The sequence below is a fragment of the Schistocerca nitens genome, chromosome 10, assembly GCF_023898315.1.
Source record: "Schistocerca nitens isolate TAMUIC-IGC-003100 chromosome 10, iqSchNite1.1, whole genome shotgun sequence".
In the NCBI taxonomy this organism is placed as follows: domain Eukaryota; kingdom Metazoa; phylum Arthropoda; class Insecta; order Orthoptera; family Acrididae; genus Schistocerca; species Schistocerca nitens.
Genome location: NC_064623.1, coordinates 37,444,656 through 37,464,937, shown reverse-complemented (window position 1 = coordinate 37,464,937; position 20,282 = coordinate 37,444,656). Strand labels below are relative to the sequence as shown.

The following is a 20,282-nucleotide window of genomic DNA, read 5'->3' as shown; positions in this document are numbered from 1 at the left end:
GTGCATCATGTGTGATAGTTTCAACTCCATCTCAGAAAAGAAAACTAAAGGGTAGACATGTGTTACAAAATGTGTTTCTTATGCACCACTACTTTTCCTATCAATGCTCACTTCACCCACACCCTTTGTCCCCATTTAAAATCAACCAAGTTGAAATGTGTGCACTATACTTACACTTTTGTAGCTCACTTGAGTGCTCAACTCCTCACTTTTGAAATGGTGCACGTGGGAAGACTACAGGTTTCCAATGCCTTGTCTCTGGCCAGTGCCACTAATGTGCAGGTCTAAAATACATAGAATCATCAAAAGCATCTGGGAGACAGAAAAGGTACCAGAAGAGTCATTACCAATATGTCCCCTCCACAAGAAAGGAGATGAAACAGATCCTAATAACTAAGAGGAATTTCACAGTTGCCTTTGACAAAAAAATTATATCCAAAGTGCTGTTAAATCAGCTAGAGCATCAAACAAATCCACAGATATGAGAATTCCAAGGATGTTTCAAACAGGGAAGATCCTGCAGTAAACAGATCTGGTGCCTGAGAATAATATTAACAACAAGAAAGTCCACAAACACCACAATAACAACATTTGTCAACTTTAAGAAGGCCTACAACTCCATAATAGAGAAACAGTCTTCAAACTCTGGAAGAAGTGAGCATGGACAACTAGATCAGAAAGTTAATCCAGGAACATCCAAAGTGAAGTTTATGGGAGAGATCTTGGAATCATTTGAAATCAAGATGGCATGGAGATGACCTGTCACACATTCTATTTAATTCAGTTCTGGAGAAAATAATCAAGACTCAGGACAAAGCAGTCAATGGATTAAAGATGGGGAGAGACAAGGATAGAACCATCGACATAAAATATGTGGCCATCATAACAGAAGAGAAGCCAAAGAAGCTCTAGAGACACTGCACAAAACCTCAGCCAAAACAGGACTGCAAATGTCCTGTGTATGGAAGAAACACAGTACGTGGACACAAAATTCACAGATACCAACTGGTAATAAAACATAGAAAAATAACACAAGTAAAAAGTTTCAAATATTTGATAGAGATTATACAGAAAACAGAACTGAACTCTACATCCAGTGAAGAAAGGATCAAAGAAAGCACACAGACCTACAAGAACCATTACAACAAAAGAAGGATTTCCATCGATGCCAGACACACTGCTGTATTATAGACTCACCAGAGGCCTTGTATGCCTCCTCAGAAACAACAGTAATCAAGGAGACGGAAAAAGAAGAGAGGAAAACACTGAGAAGGATATACAAGTCGGTTCAGACACAGGATATCTGGATAAAGAGACCGACAAAGGAACTGTATGGACAGACAATTACAAAAAACACCAGGAAAAGAAGGGCAAAGTTATACAGACACATATATAGGATGAATGAAAATAGATTTATCAAGAAAATTTTTAACATAGTGATGACTAATAAAGTGAAAATCAACGGGATGCAGAAAACCACGGAAAACCTCAAGAAACGGAACATCTTCACAGAAGACAAGACAGACAGGGAAATTTACAGACAAAAAAAATTTGAAAACAGAAATTTCAGCCAACACTCTTAGAGAAGAAAACAAGAAAGAAATGGATAGAAGAGAAAATAAGAAAAACAGTGAATATATGAGAAGTTCAGGTCTCAGTTTTACTGTCATAGATATGTGGTAGAAAGTACAAAGTATGTTTGTAGTGGACGGACTATTTGAGGGCCATGTTCATATAATTATTTTGCAAGCTATAGCCTCCACGATATTGTGCTGCCTGTGTATTCTAGTATTTGAAATAAAAATAATCTAATAACAGGTAACTTATGTAATAAGTATTAAAAATACTGATATTTTAAAAATAATTTAGTTTAATGACCAAGGCAGAACTGAACTCTTAATTTCATTTTACCCTCCAGGCAGTAATACCCTCAGGCTGGGAGCCACAGTTCTAAGCTCAAACATAATGAGGTATCTGAAATAGCATGACCTCATTTATGTGAACCAACATGAATTCAGAAAACATTGGTCTTGTGAAACCTAACTTGTGCTTTTTTATCACGACACAATGAAGGGCATGGATCAACACATCAGGAAGACACAGTATATTTCGACTTTTGAAAAATATTTGGCTTGGTACCACACCAGTATTTATTAACATAAGCATTAACAAATAGGATATTAAATGAAATGTGTGGCTGGATTGTGGATGTCTCGGTAGGGAGGATTCAGCACATTATCTTCGTCAGAGAGTCATTAACATACGTAGAAGTAGCTTCACCTGTGCCACAGGGAAGCTGTTCATGTTGTACAGTGGTGACCTGGCAGACAATATTTATAGTTCTTTATACTTTCTGAAGATAATGCAGTCATCTGTAATAAAATACTATCTAGGGAAAGTTAAACAAATTTCCAGTCAGATGTTGATAAGGTTTCAAAGCAGTGCAAAGGTAAATAACTTGCTTTAAATTTTCAGAAATGTACAACTGTGCACTTCACGAAGTGCAAAAAAGTAGTGTCCTGATTACAACACTGATGAGTCATGATTGTACTCAGGCAACAAATACCCAATAATAATTTGTAGGTATATGGAATGGAATGATCACATGAGCTCGTAAGTACAGCAGGTGGCATCATTAGCAGGATACTGGGAAAATCCTGTCACTCTACAAAGGAAGCTGGTTTAATCATATATTCTTGTAGAACATGTTCTCAGTTTGTCACATGAAATTGAGTGAAATTCTGAGTTTTTGACAAAATTCTCCACGATTTTTGTCAGGACCAATAGACTGTCTTGGCTGCTGTTATGGTAACCGTAGCCAGTTGCTACTGCTCAGTGAACATTATGCTGCCAGAGATTGTGGCTGTGTTTGCTCTGGTGGGGGCTGTGTTATTGTACTAATGTAAACAATTCAGCACATTTTTCTGTTTTTTCTCACCATCGAGAGCTCACTTCCGTGCGTTACCTTTTAGCCAGTATTTCGTTTGAGCAGTGAGACGATAATCAGAGGGAGCCAAGTTGGGCTGTTTGGTGGATGAGCCAACACTTCCCAACAAAAGCGTAGCAGGAGCACCTTTTTTTGCAGCAGCAGCAGTGTTTGGCTAAGCATTTTTCTGAAGATGGGCAATGGCCAATGACAATATTTCTTTTTTCTTGTTCTGAGTTGCCCTTCATAGACATTGAAGTGTCACACTATTTGAGGCTGCAATGTTCCACAAATTCCACCAGAACACAGTAGCTATTCATTTTCTGAAGGAGGTGGTTTGTTTGCATGTCTTTGCTTTTTTTGGGAGGGAATCAGAATGCATCTATTGCTCGGATTGCTCTTTTGTTTCTTCATTTTTGAGAAAGAGCTATGTCTCGTCCCCTATGACAATTTTGTTCCAAAAATAATTGCCTCTATCACAGTTGCACTGGAAAAATAAGGCAGAGCTCATTGCTGTGTTTTGTGATGGACAGCATCTTGGCAACCCATCTTGCACATCCTGACTATGAAGTCTCTCACTCATAATCGTACAGAGCACTTGAACAAAAGAACTGGTTCATACTTGCTTCCTTCCCTGACTGCCTGTTTCATGAAAACCTGTGCATCCTGCACCATAGCCACACTTTCCTGTCACTCGTGAAATTTTGCCATACACATTATTCATTCGTTGATGAACTTTGGCTGCATCACACCTCTCAGCACAAAGAAATTGAGTGGCAACATGCACTTCATACTTTGCAGGAGACTGTTGTTCTAGGCACGTTTGTTTACTGCATGCTGAGAACTAACAAGTTTAATGTGATGCAATCAGTGGGCTTGCTAGAGACGTTGCTTAAAGCTTTATTGGATTATTTGAACGATCAAACATTGGGGGCTTGGGGGGAGGTGGGGGAATTGTCCTCATATGTGGCCATTCTGAGAAGCTTTGATCGCTAATTGCGTGTCATTTCTAGAATACAGCTGTAGTTCATGGCCCACACCAGTTTGGGCTAACAGAGGATATATACAAAGGAGGACAGGCACAAATGGTCATAGATTTGTTTGACTCCTGGGAGGGCAGCACGGAAATGCGGAAAAATTTGAATAGGCAGATGCCTGAAAATTCAATGAAACTATCCCACAAAAGCCTACTTAATGTTTCAGGAACCAGTATTAAATGAGAACTCAAAATTATACTACAGCCCCATACACATCACTCCTGTAAGGTCCACACAGACAGCAGATGGATCATGGAATGCAAGCGGCATTTAAACATACTTCCTGCATCACATTTGGGAAGAAATCCTAAATACGTGATGCCGGACAACCTCTTCCACACCCTTTGAAGTGGTTTACTGAGCATGGATATCGATTTAGTTTTACACCTACATCTTTACTCTACAAGCCACCATACGGTGTGTGGCAGAGGTTACCTGTGTACCACTGTCACTTTCCCTTCTCCTGCTCCAACTGCATACGGTTCGCAGGAAGAACAACTGCTGGTGAGCCTCCCTTCGACCTTGTATCTCTCTGATTTTATCTTTGTGGTCTTTTGCAGGATATATGAAGTAGGCAGCAATATATTTGTTGACTCTCCTCGGAATGTTCGCTCTCAGACTTTTACCAGCAGACCACACCATGCTGCAGAATGTGTCTTGCAGTGTCTGCTGTTGGAGTTGGCTCACCATCTCCAAGAGACTTTTTGCACTTACTAAATGAACCTGTGATGAAACATGCTGCTCTATCAATCTTATCTAGTGCAGATTCTGCACTTTACAAGTAATATTTAAGTATTGGTCAAACAAGTGTTTTGTAAGACATTTCCATTGTTGACGTACTACATTTCCTGAGGTTTCTTCCAATCGATATCAATCCGGGATCTGCCTTATGTGCAGTTAATTTTATGTGATTGTCCTACTTCAAATCTCTCTGTGCGCACACTCCTAGATATTTTATGTAACTAACTGCTTCCAGTAATTCTGAAATCGTATACTCATACTGTAAAGGATCTTTCTGTGTATGTATTTGGAATATATTACACCTGCTTATGTTGAGGGCCAGTTGCACTCCTTTAACCCAGTATTGGTTCTCTGCTTGTCTCCCCATATTTTGCTACAATTTTCTAGCATTGTGACTTCTCTCTGAACAACAGAATCATCCAAACAGCCTCATGAAAATTCTGGCATATTCTATGCTATTTATATACAGGGTGGAGAAAAATTTTGTCAAAAAATTTTAACCCAGGATAGCTGATGCCAGTAGAAATGAAAATTGCTAATGTTGTGTAGGTTGACAACGCACTATTTTTAAAATATGGAAATTTGATGTCACATGCTCAGGTTGGCCGCGGGATTGCCCTTTTTCTGGATGCTCTGGACAACACATGACCGTGAATGGTTTGCCTACTGGAGACTGCAATGTATCCGAGGCGACCCGCACGCTCCGTGGTAGTGCGCCAGCCTTCCACTCTGGGGGTGAATCTGCTGGGGTCCTGACACATCCATTTTAGTTTCATGATAAGACATACCATCAACAGGGCCTTTTTTGTAACTAGGACATTGTTTACTTAAAGCAGCTGTTCGAACTGGCGACCCTCTGATGCTGCACAAGCTTGATAACGTCGAACGGTGTTTGCTGAACTCTTTCAAAGATTCCTGGCATTGCCCTGATGTGATTGGCGGCATGTTGAATGCGATCCATTAATTCCTCTGTTTCTAGGTGGTTCGCGTCCGGGTGGGTGAACTAGAGCCTTGAAGAATACCCACAGGGAAAAGTCCAGTGGTGTGAGGTCTGGTGATCGCGTCTGCCGTGTCCTATGAGCCCCTCTGCCAATTACCTGGCTGTTGAAAAGTTCATTTAAAACTGTTATGTTCGGGCGCTCCATCATGCTGCAACCACATGTGTAGCCATATGTCCAGGGGAACATCTTCCCCCAGGCCGGATAGAGTTTCTTGCAAAAAGTGAAGCTAATTTGCCCCAGTAAGTCAAGGAGGTAGACAGACTGGCCCAGTCAGGTGGTCATCCACAATGCCTGCCAAATGCTGAACGAAAATCATTCCTGGTGTCCATGGACATACATCATATGAGGTTTTCCCCTCGTCCAGTAGTGAATGTTTCAAGTGTTGTAAAGGCTATCCTGATGGAAGGTGTATTTGTCGGTAAACAACACAATGGCAGGGAAGTCGGGATCTTGTGTAACATGCTGCAGAAACCAATGGCAAAACCCTTGCCTGTGCTCATAGTCCACCACAGGATTTAGGTCTTTGACAGGGTGGAAACTAAATGGATGCTGGATGTCATCCCTCAAAATCTCTCACATTAACCGATGAGTGAGCCCCATGTCTTGTCCAACCACTCGAGTAATTGTCATGGGTGCTTCCTTGAAGCGCAGGAGAACAGTCTCTTCAAGTCGCTTTCAAGGTCTTCCAGCATCACCCTGATATCCTGCTAACGAGCTTGTTTTGCTAAGTTGCTAGTGAATTACTGTAAACATTTATGGGTGTGGGTGGCGTCTTGCTGGGTACCGTTCTCCATACAACCATCGAGCTTCATGCACATTACCATCGGCTAGTCCATAAACAAAAACCATATCTCGTTCTTCAAATCAATACTGTGCCGTCATGCTTACGGTATGACTAAATCTCAGGTGACGTGTGCACTCCAAAGTGAAGCTTACATGTGAATGCCTCTGATGTGAGGTGGAGACAAACAGCAAGACCTATTCTACACGTGTGTGTATCACGTTGGGGCAGTGACAGGACGAAGGATGTTTGTATGTGTGAACCGACAACCATAGCACTGCCCGTCAATCGACGAATGGCAACAGGGCAATCCCACAGCCAATCTGAGCACGTGGTGCCAAGTTTCTGTAGTTTAAAAGTGATGCGTTTTCGACCTACACATTGTTAGTAATTTTAGTTCCTACTGGCATCAGCTATCCAGGGTTAAAATTTCATGACACAATTTTTCTCCACTTTGTATATTGTGAGAAGTAATGGTCCTGTAACATTTCCTTGGTGCATCCCTGAAGCTGCATTTATGTCTAAAGACTTCTCTCTCTTTAGAATGCCATGCTGTGTTCCATTTGGTACAAACTCTTCAATCCAGTCACACAGTTGATCTGATATTCCACTTGTATTTTGTTCAGTAGGTGGTAGTGCTGAACTGTATTGAACACAGAATCTGCCTGGGCATCTGTATCTACTGTTTTCATGTGAACAGAGCAAACTGGATTCCACACGATTATTGTTTTCAAAACCCATGTCAATTCTTACAGAGGAGATTTTTGGTCTCCAGAAATGTCATAAAACATAAGCATAAAACATGTCCCCACAGCCTACAACAGACTGACATCAGAGATATAGGATTATAGTTCTGTGGGCATGTTTTCTGATCCTTCTTGAAAACTGTAATGAACTGTGCTTTTACCTAATTATTAGGAATGCTTCATTCTGCTAGAGACCTACAGCACTTGGGTGCTAGAAGACATGGAGTTTTGGAGTTCTCTGTAGAATCAAAATGGTATCCTGTCAGGTCCAGTGGCCTTTCCCTTGTTTAGTGATTTTAGTTGCTTTCCTATCTCGTGGTTACTTATTTCGATATCTGTCATTTTCAGAGCAATCTTCCGTGAAACAGTTTTGGAATGAGATGTTTGGATTTTCTGTGTCTTCCTCAGTTTCAGTGCCATCATGGTCACAGAGCACCTGGACAGATGGCTTCGATCCATTTGCCGATTGATTGTAAGAACCAAAATTTTTAAGATTTCTGTTAAGTTGGCCGACAGAATTTGCTTTCAGATTTGATGAATGCTTCATGCACTGCCCTTCTTATGATAATTTTAGTTTTGTTAAGCTTTTATTTGTTTGTGAGGCTTTGACAGTTAAACTGGCAGTGAAGCTCACTTTGATTTTGTAGCAGCTTCCTAATGTGGTTGTCTAACGACAGTGGGCCTTCTCCATCTCTCGCAATTTTGCTTCAACCATACAGGTCTAAAAGCATATTGTACGATGCTTGTGATTTTTGTACATTGATGCTTAAAATTATCAGTGCTGCAGAAGAAATTTGTATGTTGACCTGTCAGGTAATACGAAATCTGTCACTCTTGCTAAGTCTTCCTACCTTCCTTTGTATTCCTATTTACAGCCACATTTAGTAATTCTCTAATGGCCTTATGATCACTGAATCCCTGTTCCACAATGAGTCAAAATATTTGGATCTATTTGTCACCAGCAGGTCTAAGATTATGATGATGATGATGATGATGATGATGATGATGATGGTCTGACAGTGCTCATTTCAGTTCATAAAAAAGTTTATACAGAAGTGATTAAGACAAAGACAGTGCTCACGTGGTACTTAAAAACCAGTGGGAAAAGCGAAATTGATTAAACATTCATACTTTTTGCTGTTAAATTTCATGTGTATTAGTAAAACAATACAATGGACATATGAACAGTCTAGTTCATTAACAGTGGCTTTATGGACATTTTACTGTACAGTACTACATTAATTAATAAATTATTAAGTTTAGCACAATACATTTCATGAAATACATCATAAACTCAGTGTAATAAACTGTACAAAATTTCAACATAATTGTAGTGTATATTCACAAACTTAGCACAGTTTTAATGCATTTGCAGCTGCACAGCAGTTAAGAATTGCAGAAGGCACATCATTTTCCAGTTATGCATAGCAGAAATACTCTTTCTTACTCAAGCATAAATGATATACATCTGTTGCTGGTGCCAACAGCTTTCTACTTTGTCCTCACCAGTAAAATGGAGTAAAAAAAATGCAAGATCTAGTTTCTTATCAAGTATTTGAAGACAGCTCTTAATGTTCTACTATAATCTGCAGACAAACATTTCCAAAAGGCCTATGAGCCAATAAATAATAGGCATATTTTTGTTATCCCTGAGAGGAAGAGAAAGAGCACTTGTTTCATAATATCCCAGGTAGAGGACCTCTGAACCTGAGTCAGACAATCTGTAAAATGCACAAAAAATAACACCTAATCAAAACTTCCAATTATTACAATATTCTGATAACTTTACTCAGAAATCTGTTGTATTGTAACTGAAATTTCCATTCTATCAACTGTCCCAGCAGAATGTGATTATATTCTAGTAGACACACCCTAAAAAATTCCAAATATCAGATTCTCAAGCACTTACTGACAGAATACATCAGAACTATTATAATCGCACATTTTATCCACTGACACAGTGCCTGTAGCTCATTTTTATAAAAAAAAATAAACACACAATCATCTGTTTGTTACAGTGGGAAGAACACGTCTTGTTTTGCATTCCGTTCACTATAGGAATAAATAATTCACTGACAATGTGACTTCATCAGCCGAATCAGACCAGTGCCCACTGCATGACACTCGTGTCACGCCCACCTGTCGAGACGAGTCGCGAGTCATCGTGCAGGAATGCCACAGATGTCACGTGGCTGCTGTGACCGCCGTAAATGTGGCAAAGTGACTAAAAGAAAAATTTACATATTCAGTAAGAATCCACAGGGTAACTAGGGGAAAAATAGCTGGCACATTTAAGAAAATTAAAGAGACCTTTGGAGAAAGAAGCACTAAGCAGTGTAACAGTTATGGTTTAGTTCTCACATGCAAAAGATTGTGGGTTCCAATCTTCTCTGGTCACATGAATTTTTTTATTTTAAATCTTTATCAAAATGACATCATTATTTTTATTAAATGATTTGATTTAAAAGTATTTTTTTTTTTTTAATTTCTGTTCCCATGTTACACCAGATTAATCATGATGTTAACTTTTTCATTTGCTCTCACTTTTCTTCCAATCATTCTTTTTCCACTAGAAATCTTTTACATATTGCCATTTATTGACTTCAATATAATGTCTTCTATTTTATCATCTTATATTTTCGTTCATGTTATTGCATTTATTATTATTTTTCTTCATTTTGCTTGAATTTTGTTTCACTAACAATCTCTTCTTCTGTTTAAACCTTTATCTCTATTACCTTGTCCATAGTGCAATAAGAATTTATGTTTTAAATGTTTGTATGATGATTACCACCCAAAAAGGGTACACCTTGTGGCAAAATAATAATTTTGACACAATATAAATAGATATTTTGTCTTTCATTTTTTAATCAATGGCATTTTCAAATGTTTAAAATATTGCAATAGGTAAATAAAAATAATGAAAAATCATATGCACAAATATTTCAAATGAAAAAGAATGACAAAGTTAAAATAAGGGTAAATGAAATAGTTAATGCGATGATTAATATGACATGTTGTTGTTGTTGTGGTCTTCAGTCCTGAGACTGGTTTGATGCAGCTCTCCATGCTACTCTATCCTGTGCAAGCGTCTTCACCTCCCAGTACCTACTGCAACCTACATCCTTCTGAATCTGCTTAGTGTATTGATCTCTTGGTCTCCCTCTACGATTTTTACCCTCCACGCTGCCCTCCAATGCTAAATTTGTGATCCCTTGATGCCTCAAAACATGTCCTACCAACCGATCCCTTCTTCTAGTCAAGTTGTGCCACAAACTTCTCTTCTCCCCAATCCTATTCAATACCTCCTCATTAGTTACGTGATCTACCCACCTTATCTTCAGCATTCTTCTGTAGCACCACATTTCGAAAGCTTCTATTCTCTTCTTGTCCAAACTGGTTATCATCCGTGTTTCACTTCCATACATGGCTACACTCCATACAAATACTTTCAGAAACGACTTCCTGACACTTAAATCTATATTCGATGTTAACAAATTTCTCTTCTTCAGAAACGCTTTCCTTGCCATTGCCAGTCTACATTTTATATCCTCTCTACTTCGACCATCATCAGTTATTTTACTCCCTAAATAGCAAAACTCCTTTACTACTTTAAGTGTCTCATTTCCTAATCTAATCCCCTCAGCATCACCCGATTTAATTTGACTACATTCCATTATCCTCGTTTTGCTTTTGTTGATGTTCATCTTATATCCTCCTTTCAAGACACTGTCCATTCTGTTCAACTGCTCTTCCAAGTCCTTTGCTGTCTCTGACAGAATTACAATGTCATCGGCGAACCTCAAAGTTTTTACTTCTTCTCCATGAATTTTAATACCTACTCCGAATTTTTCTTTTGTTTCCTTTACTGCTTGCTCAATATACAGATTGAATAACATCGGGGAGAGGCTACAACCCTGTCTCACTCCTTTCCCAACCACTGCTTCCCTTTCATGCCCCTCGACTCTTATAACTGCCATCTGGTTTCTGTACAAATTGTAAATGGCCTTTCGCTCCCTGTATTTTACCCCTGCCACCTTCAGAATTTGAAAAAGAGTATTCCAGTTAACGTTGTCAAAAGCTTTCTCCAAGTCTACAAATGCTAGAAACGTAGGTTTGCCTTTTCTTAATCTTTCTTCTAAGATAAGTCGTAAGGTTAGTATTGCCTCACGTGTTCCAACATTTCTACGGAATCCAAACTGATCTTCCCCAAGGTCCGCTTCTACCAGTTTTTCCATTCGTCTGTAAAGAATTCGCGTTAGTATTTTGCAGCTGTGACTTATTAAACTGATAGTTCGGTAATTTTCACATCTGTCAACACCTGCTTTCTTTGGTATTGGAATTATTATATTCTTCTTGAAGTCTGTGGGTATTTCGCCTGTCTCGTACATCTTGCTCACCAGATGGTAGAGTTTTGTCATGACTGGCTCTCCCAAGGCCGTCAGTAGTTCTAATGGAATGTTGTCTACTCCCGGGGCCTTGTTTCGACTCAGGTCTTTCAGTGCTCTGTCAAACTCTTCACGCAGTATCTTATCTCCCATTTCATCTTCATCTACATCCTCTTCCATTTCCATAATATTGTCCTCAAGTACATCGCCCTTGTATAGATCCTCTATATACTCCTTCCACCTTTCGGCCTTCCCTTCTTTGCTTAGAACTGGGTTGCCATCTGAGCTCTTGATATTCATACAAGTGGTTCTCTTCTCTCCAAAAGTCTCTTTAATTTTCCTGTAGGCAGTATCTATCTTACCCTAGTGAGACAAGCCTTTACATCCTTACATTTGTCCTCTAGCCATCCCTGCTTAGCTATTTTGCACTTCCTGTCGATCTCATTTTTGAGACGTTTGTATTCCCTTTTGCCTGCTTCATTTACTGCATTTTATATTTTCTCCTTTCATCAATTAAATTCAATATTTCTTCTGTTACCCAAGGATTTCTATTAGCCCTCGTCTTTTTACCTACTTGATCGTCTGCTGCCTTCACTACTTCATCCCTCAGAGCTACCCATTCTTCTTCTACTGTATTTCTTTCCCCCATTCCTGTCAATTGTTCCCTTATGCTCTCCCTGAAACTCTCTACAACCTCTGGTTCTTTCAGTTTATCCAGGTCCCATCTCCTTAAATTCCCACCTTTTTGCAGTTTCTTCAGTTTCAATCTGCAGTTCATAACCAATAGATTGTGGTCAGAATCCACATCTGCCCCTGGAAATGTCTTACAATTTAAAACCTGGTTCCTAAATCTCTGTCTTACCATTATATAATCTATCTGATACCTATTAGTATCTCCAGGATTCTTCCAGGTATACAACCTTCTTTTATGATTCTTGAACCAAGTGACATGGCAATCAATTAACTGCATAAAAATAATAAAGTTATTTCAATATGGATTTAAAAATAAATTTTAATGCACCTGACAAGATTTGAACCTACAACCTTTTGCATGTGAGGACTTTATGTTAACCATTATATTACCCAAGCAGTGTGTATATAATTATTATTTTTAAAGCTGTAGAGCATGATGCAAAAATCAAAAAAATTTTCCCATCCGTTACTTGCAAATGAGGATCCACCAGTGTGAATGGCTGTAAGGTGTAATACCTTGGACCTTAATGTGCATAACTGTACAGATGGTTTCAGAAAACCAATCCAAGCACTGGGGACCTCTCCTTGTTGTAAGATAATGGTTAAAGAGAGTTACACAAAAGTTATATTTGTAACATTTGTAGATTCAGAGAAAGCCTTTGACAATGCTGACCGGTATACACACTTTCAAATTATAGTAGCTACAGAGAACAATAGGTTATTCACAGAGCTTGTACAGAAAACAGACTGCAGTTATGAGTCTAAGGACATGGAAGGGAAGCACCAATTGAGATGGAAGGGGACAGGTTGGTAGCCGATTCCCAATGTTACTGAATCTGTACACTGAGTGAACAATAAAGGAAAACAAGGAGAAATTCAGAATGGGAGTTAAAGTTCAGGGATAAAAAATTACAATTAGGAGGTGACATTGCATTTCTACCAGAGATGGCAAAAGAACTGGAAGATCAGTTGAACAGAATGAATAGTATAATGAAAAGAAGTTATAAGATGAATATCAACAAAGTATGCCCATGATCATAGACAGGATACATGAAAAGGAAGGACAATCATCAGTCTAGCAGGAGGTACTCTGAGGATTTAAGAGGAGAAAGTATGGAGAACTTGTGGGGCTTGAAGGGGAAAAAAGGAGTACATGAAGGCAATACTAGTGATCCTACAGAGGATATATATATATATATATATATATATATATATATATATATATATATATATATATATATATATATACAACAACACATTCCAAACTCACTCACTCACTCACTCACCTCTCTCTCTCTCTCTCTCTCTCTCTCTCTCTCTCTCTCTCACACACACACACACACACACACACACAAGGTTCACACCTTAGGCTGTGAGGCAGGGAATGTGTACAGCTTGACTTTGCCAAAATCGTCAGCCGTGGCGAGCAGCGAAGCCTCGTGGGCTCGACAGCAGCCATTTACGTCCGTGCCATCAGCACCCTCCGGCCAGATGCCGACTGTGTCGAAAGTGATGGTGCAGTTGGTTGTTGCCCACGTGATGTCTCTCATCGAAGAGGACTGCTGTATCTGCCTACACAGACCGGCATTCCCTGTAGGCAGAGGGAGAACAGTGTAGTAACAGAACAATGCTTCTGAAGAAATGTGAGACGTGAATGAAAGGAAAGATCACAACAAATACTTCACGATAATTATTCAAAATTAAATGATGAGAAAGACATCCTATTCATTTACAAAAATTCAACTGCCAGATTTTGAACAGTTTTCATTACTGACTTGCTGAAGACCCTGAAACAATATTTTGCAAATGACAAGTAAAAATTTAGTTTACTGAAGGGAAAAAAAAATGCGCAGCTTGATACATTAAATTTTGGCCAGAGCCAGCACTTCTTTCCTCTTAAGTTAGATGAAGCCAATCATAGTTTCAAATTCTATGGCATCGGCTAACTCCAATTCAAGTTGCTGTGAAAGTTTTCTTTCACTTTTATTTGTTTGTAACTACACTATCAGGGAATTTCTTTATAAATATATTTTCCATTGGGTTAATATTGATATCTCATGCCTGGCCTGAGAACAACCTTTTTTAGGACCTTGTGTGTGAAGTATCACCCAAAGCACAAAAAATTATTATTTTAAGCTCCTTAACAGCAGTTCCATTTCATTTTTTGATTCTATAGGGCCACTGAAACAATGCCATACTGTCACAGGACACTTCAGTACATTCATCAAAATACAATTTAATAATGCTGTTGATACTTCACAGTGTTTCAACTGAGTGTACGCCTGTTATTTTCAAGTTACTGGTGGAACAAACTAACAGGGATCTACTTAAATCGTGGTGCAACACAGACACAAAAAATATGAAGAACAGCAGGAAATAATGGATATGCTGAAATAACTCACTTCAGCACCACCACCTAGTAACAGAATGCAAAGAAAATCGATCACCATATTTGCTGTGTATACACTGAGGTGACAAAAGTCAGGGGATTGCAATATGCACAAATACAGATGGTGCTAGTATCATCTACACAACATGTAAAAGGGCAGTGCACTGGTGGGGCTCTCATTTGACTAAGGTGATTTGTGTGAAAAGGTTTCTGATGTGATTACGAGGTGTGGCTAGAAAAAAACCGGACTAGTACTGGTGAAACAATAAAACGAATGCAATAAGGCTGAAAGTCGCGTGGCCTGTCACGTGACTCTCGCTCCGCCTACTGCTCGAGTTTCATCTGCCTCCTGCACTCAGTCTGCCCGTGGCGTCTGTTTTAAGTAGTTGACGTTTTGTCTGTGCGTCGGAAAATGTTGAGTGTACAGAAAGAACAGCGTGTTAACATCAAATTTTGTTTCAAACTAGGAAAATCTGCATTGAACCGTTTGTAATGTTACAACAAGTGTACGGCGATGATTGTTTATCACGAACACAAGTGTTTGAGTGGTTTAAACGATTTAAAGATGGCCGCGAAGACATGAGTGATGACACTCACACTGGCAGACCATTGTCAGCAAAAACTGATGCAAACATTGAAAAAATCGGTAAACTTGTTCGACAAGATTGCCGTTTAACAATCAGAGCAGTGTCTGAGTTAACAGGAGTTGACAAGGAAAGTGTTAGGCAGATTCTTCATGAAAGTTTCAACATGAACAAAGTGTGTTCAAAAATGGTTCCAAAGTGTCCCACAATTGAACAGAAGGAACGCCGAAGAATGATTTGTTCTGACATCCTGGAAAACATTGAAAGTGATCCCACCTTCTTACAAAATGTTATTACTTGCGATGAATCGTGGTTTTTTACTTACGATCCCGAAACTAAACGCCAATCGATGCATTGGAAAACTCCTGGTTCTCCACGACAAAAAAAAAGCACGAATGTCAAAATCGAAATTCAAGGCAATGATGATTGTTTTTTTTTGACGTCAAAGGGACTGTGCACATTGATTGGGTACCAGAGGGACAAACAGTGAATCAGCATTACTACATTAGCGTCCTGGCTACCCTACGTGAGCGAGTACGGAGAAAACGGAACGATTTGTGGAGAAAAAAGTCATGGATCCTTCACCAAGACAATGCCCCGGCTCACAGTGCGTTGTCAGTGAAGACTTTTTGGCAAAACACAACATTCCCATCTTAGATCATCCACCCTACTCACCTGATTTGGCCCCCTGTGACTTTTTTCTTTTCCCTAAAGTCAAGTCAGCTTTGAAAGGAACTAGATTTGAGACTGTTGAAGCAGTAAAAGAAAAAGCGACGGAAGTAATGTATGGACTTACCGAAAATGATCTGCAGCATTGCTATGAACAGTGGAAAATTCGTATGGAGCGGTGTAGAGACCGAGGAGGAGAGTACATTGAAGGAGATAACATGAAATTGTAAATAATTGTAAATAAATGTTTTTTCCAGCATCAGTCCGGTTTTTTTCTAGCCGCACCTCGTATGGTCACACAACAGGCATTAACTGACAGAATGGTAATTGCAGCTAGACGCACGGGATATTCCGTTTTGGAAATCTTAAGGGAATTCAATATTCCAATATTAGAGAGTGTCAAGAGTGTGCTGAGAATACTAAATTTGAGACATTACTCTCACCACAGACAATGCAGTGTCCGACAGCCTTCACTTAATGACGGACAGCAGTGGCATTTGTGTAGAGCTGTCAGAGCTAACAGATAAGCAATACTGTGTGAAATAATGGCAGAAATCAATGTGGGATGGTGTAAGGCAGGACAGTGTGGCAAAATTTGGTGTTAATAGGCTGTGGCAGCAAATGACCTATGCAAGTGCCTTTTCTGACAGCACAATGTTGCTTGTAGTGCCTCTCCTGGGCTCGTGACCGCGTCGGTTGGCCCCTAGATGACTCGTAACCATGGCCTGGTCAGATGAGTCCTGAATTTGATTGGTAGGAGCTGATGGCAGAGTTCGAGAGGGGTGCAGACCACATGAAACCGATGGACTCGAGTTGTCAACAAGGCACTGTGCAAGCTGATTTGGGCCGTGTTCATACGGAATGGACTGTGCCCTCTGGTCCGACAGAACCAATTGTTGACTGGAAATGGTCACGCCTGGCTACTTTGAGACCTTTTGCTGCCACCCACGGGCTTCAGGTTCCCGAACACAATGACTGAATTTTTATGGATGATAGTGTTCAGTGTCATCGTACCACAATTGTTTGTGATTGGTTTAAAGAACATTGTGAACAATTTGAGCAAATGGTTTGGCCACCCATATTGTCCAACATGGGACATCATTGAGAGGTCAGTTCGTGCACAAAATACCACACCGGCAACACTTGCACAATTACGGTCGGCTATAGTGCAGCACGCCTCTGCATTTCTACAGGGGACATCAGAGGCCTGTCGAGTCCGTACCGAGATAAGTTGCCGTACTATGCTGGGCAAATGAAGATCTGACATGATATTAGAAGGTATCCCACGATTTTTATCACCTCACTGTAAATGCGTCTAGCAGTCGACTTTCTGTCCTTTTTGTCAAATCTGTGTGAATATTCAAAACAAGTTTAACGGAGTTAGTACCAGATCCTGTATCTTGTCAAGATACTTACATAATGATTTAAGCAGATGTCAACAGCTTCTTTAATAATGCTGCACTCTAAAGGGAAAGCAGTAGCAAGGACCTCATTTTTAGATAACCGTCCATCTCGTACAGAGATACTGCTTGGTAAACCTCAACTTTCGTAGTCACTATCATAGTGTATGCTGTCCTCTCTACCCTTACTGTAAAGTTAAGACCGATAAATATAGCATTACTCACACTGGTGTAGAAATCTTAGAAATACCTCACAGTAAAGCAACAAGATTGTTCTGAACAGAAGCCAAAATCTGCGAGAAAGGCTCAAAATTGCATTTAATATAATTGTTTTTTAAGAAGTCCGCCAATCTTCAAATAAAGACTGCCAAAATAGGGTAGGATGATTATTCTTCTCATGAAGAGAATCTGTCAAGTACGTATGCTGTCAGAATCACGCATATCTTATGGCATACCATCTCTTCATAATGCTAAATACTTCATCTTAATTCTCTTCCATTCACGTAGTCATTCATCACATCCTGTAGATGTTATGGAGCAGGAGAAAAGAGAGAGAGAAGCAAGTCATAGGAACACAATCTATTCACAGTATTAACAAATTATTACTACACTGTTTGGTAATATTTATGTTTGTTAAACTGTGCCATCAGAGTTATCTGAAGTCACAACCCTTGGGTCCCCACATGGTGACCTCTTTCAAAACATTGGAAGAATGAGACCTCCCACTAGGTTGCCAACAATGTTCATCTGAGGTAGTGCTGAACTGTGATTCACCACTGAACACATGCCATTCATCAGAAGTCCATGCAACTAAGTCATGGTATCATTCCAAACTCAGCCATTTGTGATTACATTAGATTCATGTTTCGTTCCATAGACTCAAAAAATGAGATGATTCTCATGGGTGTGGAACATTTTGGAAAGTATAACATAAAAAACCTAAAAATTTGAATATAATACTTACTAACCTGATCATTTGTCATAAGATTGTCAAACTAGATGAATACAATACAGTAAACTGGAACAGCTAAATTTACAGAATTGGTACTCTGTCAGAATGAATCATTGTTATGCACTATTAATAAATTTATCATACACAAAATACCTAATCTTGATTGTTGTGACGAAGTGCTTTCAACACTGAAATCTAACAGACATTTTTACTTAATCTGGCCTAACAGTCTCTGTTAAGATATTCATATATAGGGTAGGAGTTGTCTATCAAAAAGTCTTTCAAACTCTGTTCAAACAGTGTTTTATCTGAAACCAAGTTCTTAATGGTTGCTGGAAATTTATTAAAAATGTGTGTTCCTGAATATTGGACCCCTTTTTGGACCAAGGTAAGTGATTTTAGGTCTTTATGTACATTTTTCTTATTCCTAGTATTGATACTATGTATTGAGCTTTTGGTTGGAAATAGAGATATATTGTAATTCTTCATGCTTTCCCGGTGATCTGTTGACTTCTTGGATATTCAGGAATCCAGCCGGATGTTCGCGTCATTCTCGCACGATATTTCAACAGCGTGCCTCGCTGTCTTCTTCAGGTGCTACCTGAGACCGGTCTCAGGTAGCACCTGAAGAAGACAGCGAGGCACCCTGTTGAAATATCGTGCGAGAACGACGCGAACATCCGGCTGGATTCCCGAATATCCTAGAGATATATTACTTGCAATAAATTTCATCAAGGAAAAAATGTACTGAGAAGCAGTGCTTAGAATACAAAGTTCCTTGAACAGGTTTCTACATGACACTCTTGAATTTACACCAAAAACAATTCTTATTATACGCTTTTGCACACTAAAAATTTTTGCTCGGTTTTGTGAGTTACACGAGAATATGATATAATATAATGAAAGTAAGCAAAGTATGCAAGTTTTTTTATATTTCTATCTCCTACATTTGACATCATTCTCACTGCAAATACAGACTTGGTTAGGCTCTTAAGCAATTCTGTGGTATGCCTTTCCCAACCGAATTTATTATCGAGTTGTAATTTCAGAAATTCAACATTGTCAACCTCTTCGATCTGCATGTCTTATACGCTATACACATGCTGGAAGGAAATCTCCTACAGGTTCTGAACTACATATAGTAGGTCTTTTCAAAGTTTATTTACAGTGAATTAGCTTTAAACCATTTATTAATAACAGTGGCAATTTAATTAGCAGCTATTTCTAAATCAGTACTTGACTTTCTACTTATTGCAATGTTTGTATCACCTGCAAACATCTGGTAATGTAACAGACGAGAGGCCATTAATGTACACAAGAAAAAGCAATGGACCCAAGATGAAACCTTGAGGAACACACCACATGTAACTAATTCCAAATCATATAAAGACTGACTGCTTACTGCACAGGTACTTCTCAATGACACCCTCTGCTTCCCATTAGTTAGATAGGACTCAAATCATTTCGCAGCACTGCCAGTGACATTGTAATATTCTAATTTACTTAACAAAAAAGTGTGGTTCACACAGTCAAGGCTTTTGACAGGTCACAGCCTCTAATTTATTATCTAATTAATTAAATTGTGGTGTTAACAGCAGCCTACACATTGGATAGTAATTCCATAGCCTGGCTGCTACTAATTCCTGAACCAATGGTGCACACTGACACGGAACATTGCAGTTGGTCCATTACTTGCATGGATGTGTTTGATGCACAGAACAGCTACCCCTATTGTGCTGATCATAAGTTGTCGACCAAAACGTCAACTAAGAGTATGCCCACACCCACTTACCCGTACAGGTCAATATTAGGCCACTTTCAAATCAGAATGCTCCACAGATCTTGATACTACACAACTCAACCAGAAGACCCTTTCAAACTCTGTCAGGTGCTGATAATACTGCCTCACATGATAACACACCATGTCTGTACTCTTCACAGTAATCACTCAACAGCTGATGCTGTTTGTGCCCCT

General features: G+C 39.3%; 1 protein-coding gene across 7 annotated transcripts in view; it reads right to left on the bottom strand.

Moving 5' to 3' along the window:
* Nucleotides 1–8,413: 8,413 nt before the first annotated feature.
* LOC126210649 (echinoderm microtubule-associated protein-like 2) overlaps nt 8,414–20,282 on the bottom strand; it is a 664,635-nt gene continuing 652,766 nt past the window's right edge. For 5 of the 7 annotated variants that reach the window (XM_049939974.1, XM_049939973.1, XM_049939976.1 and 2 more), the window contains 2 exons: nt 13,678–13,904; nt 8,414–9,456 (listed from right to left, as the gene is read on the bottom strand). In XM_049939974.1, the coding sequence (XP_049795931.1) occupies nt 9,331–9,456; nt 13,678–13,904 (353 nt within the window). In that variant the 3' untranslated portion in view covers nt 8,414–9,330. The remainder of the gene's footprint in view (nt 9,457–13,677; nt 13,905–20,282) is intronic. The other 2 variants (XM_049939975.1, XM_049939979.1) reach the window with 1 other exon arrangement.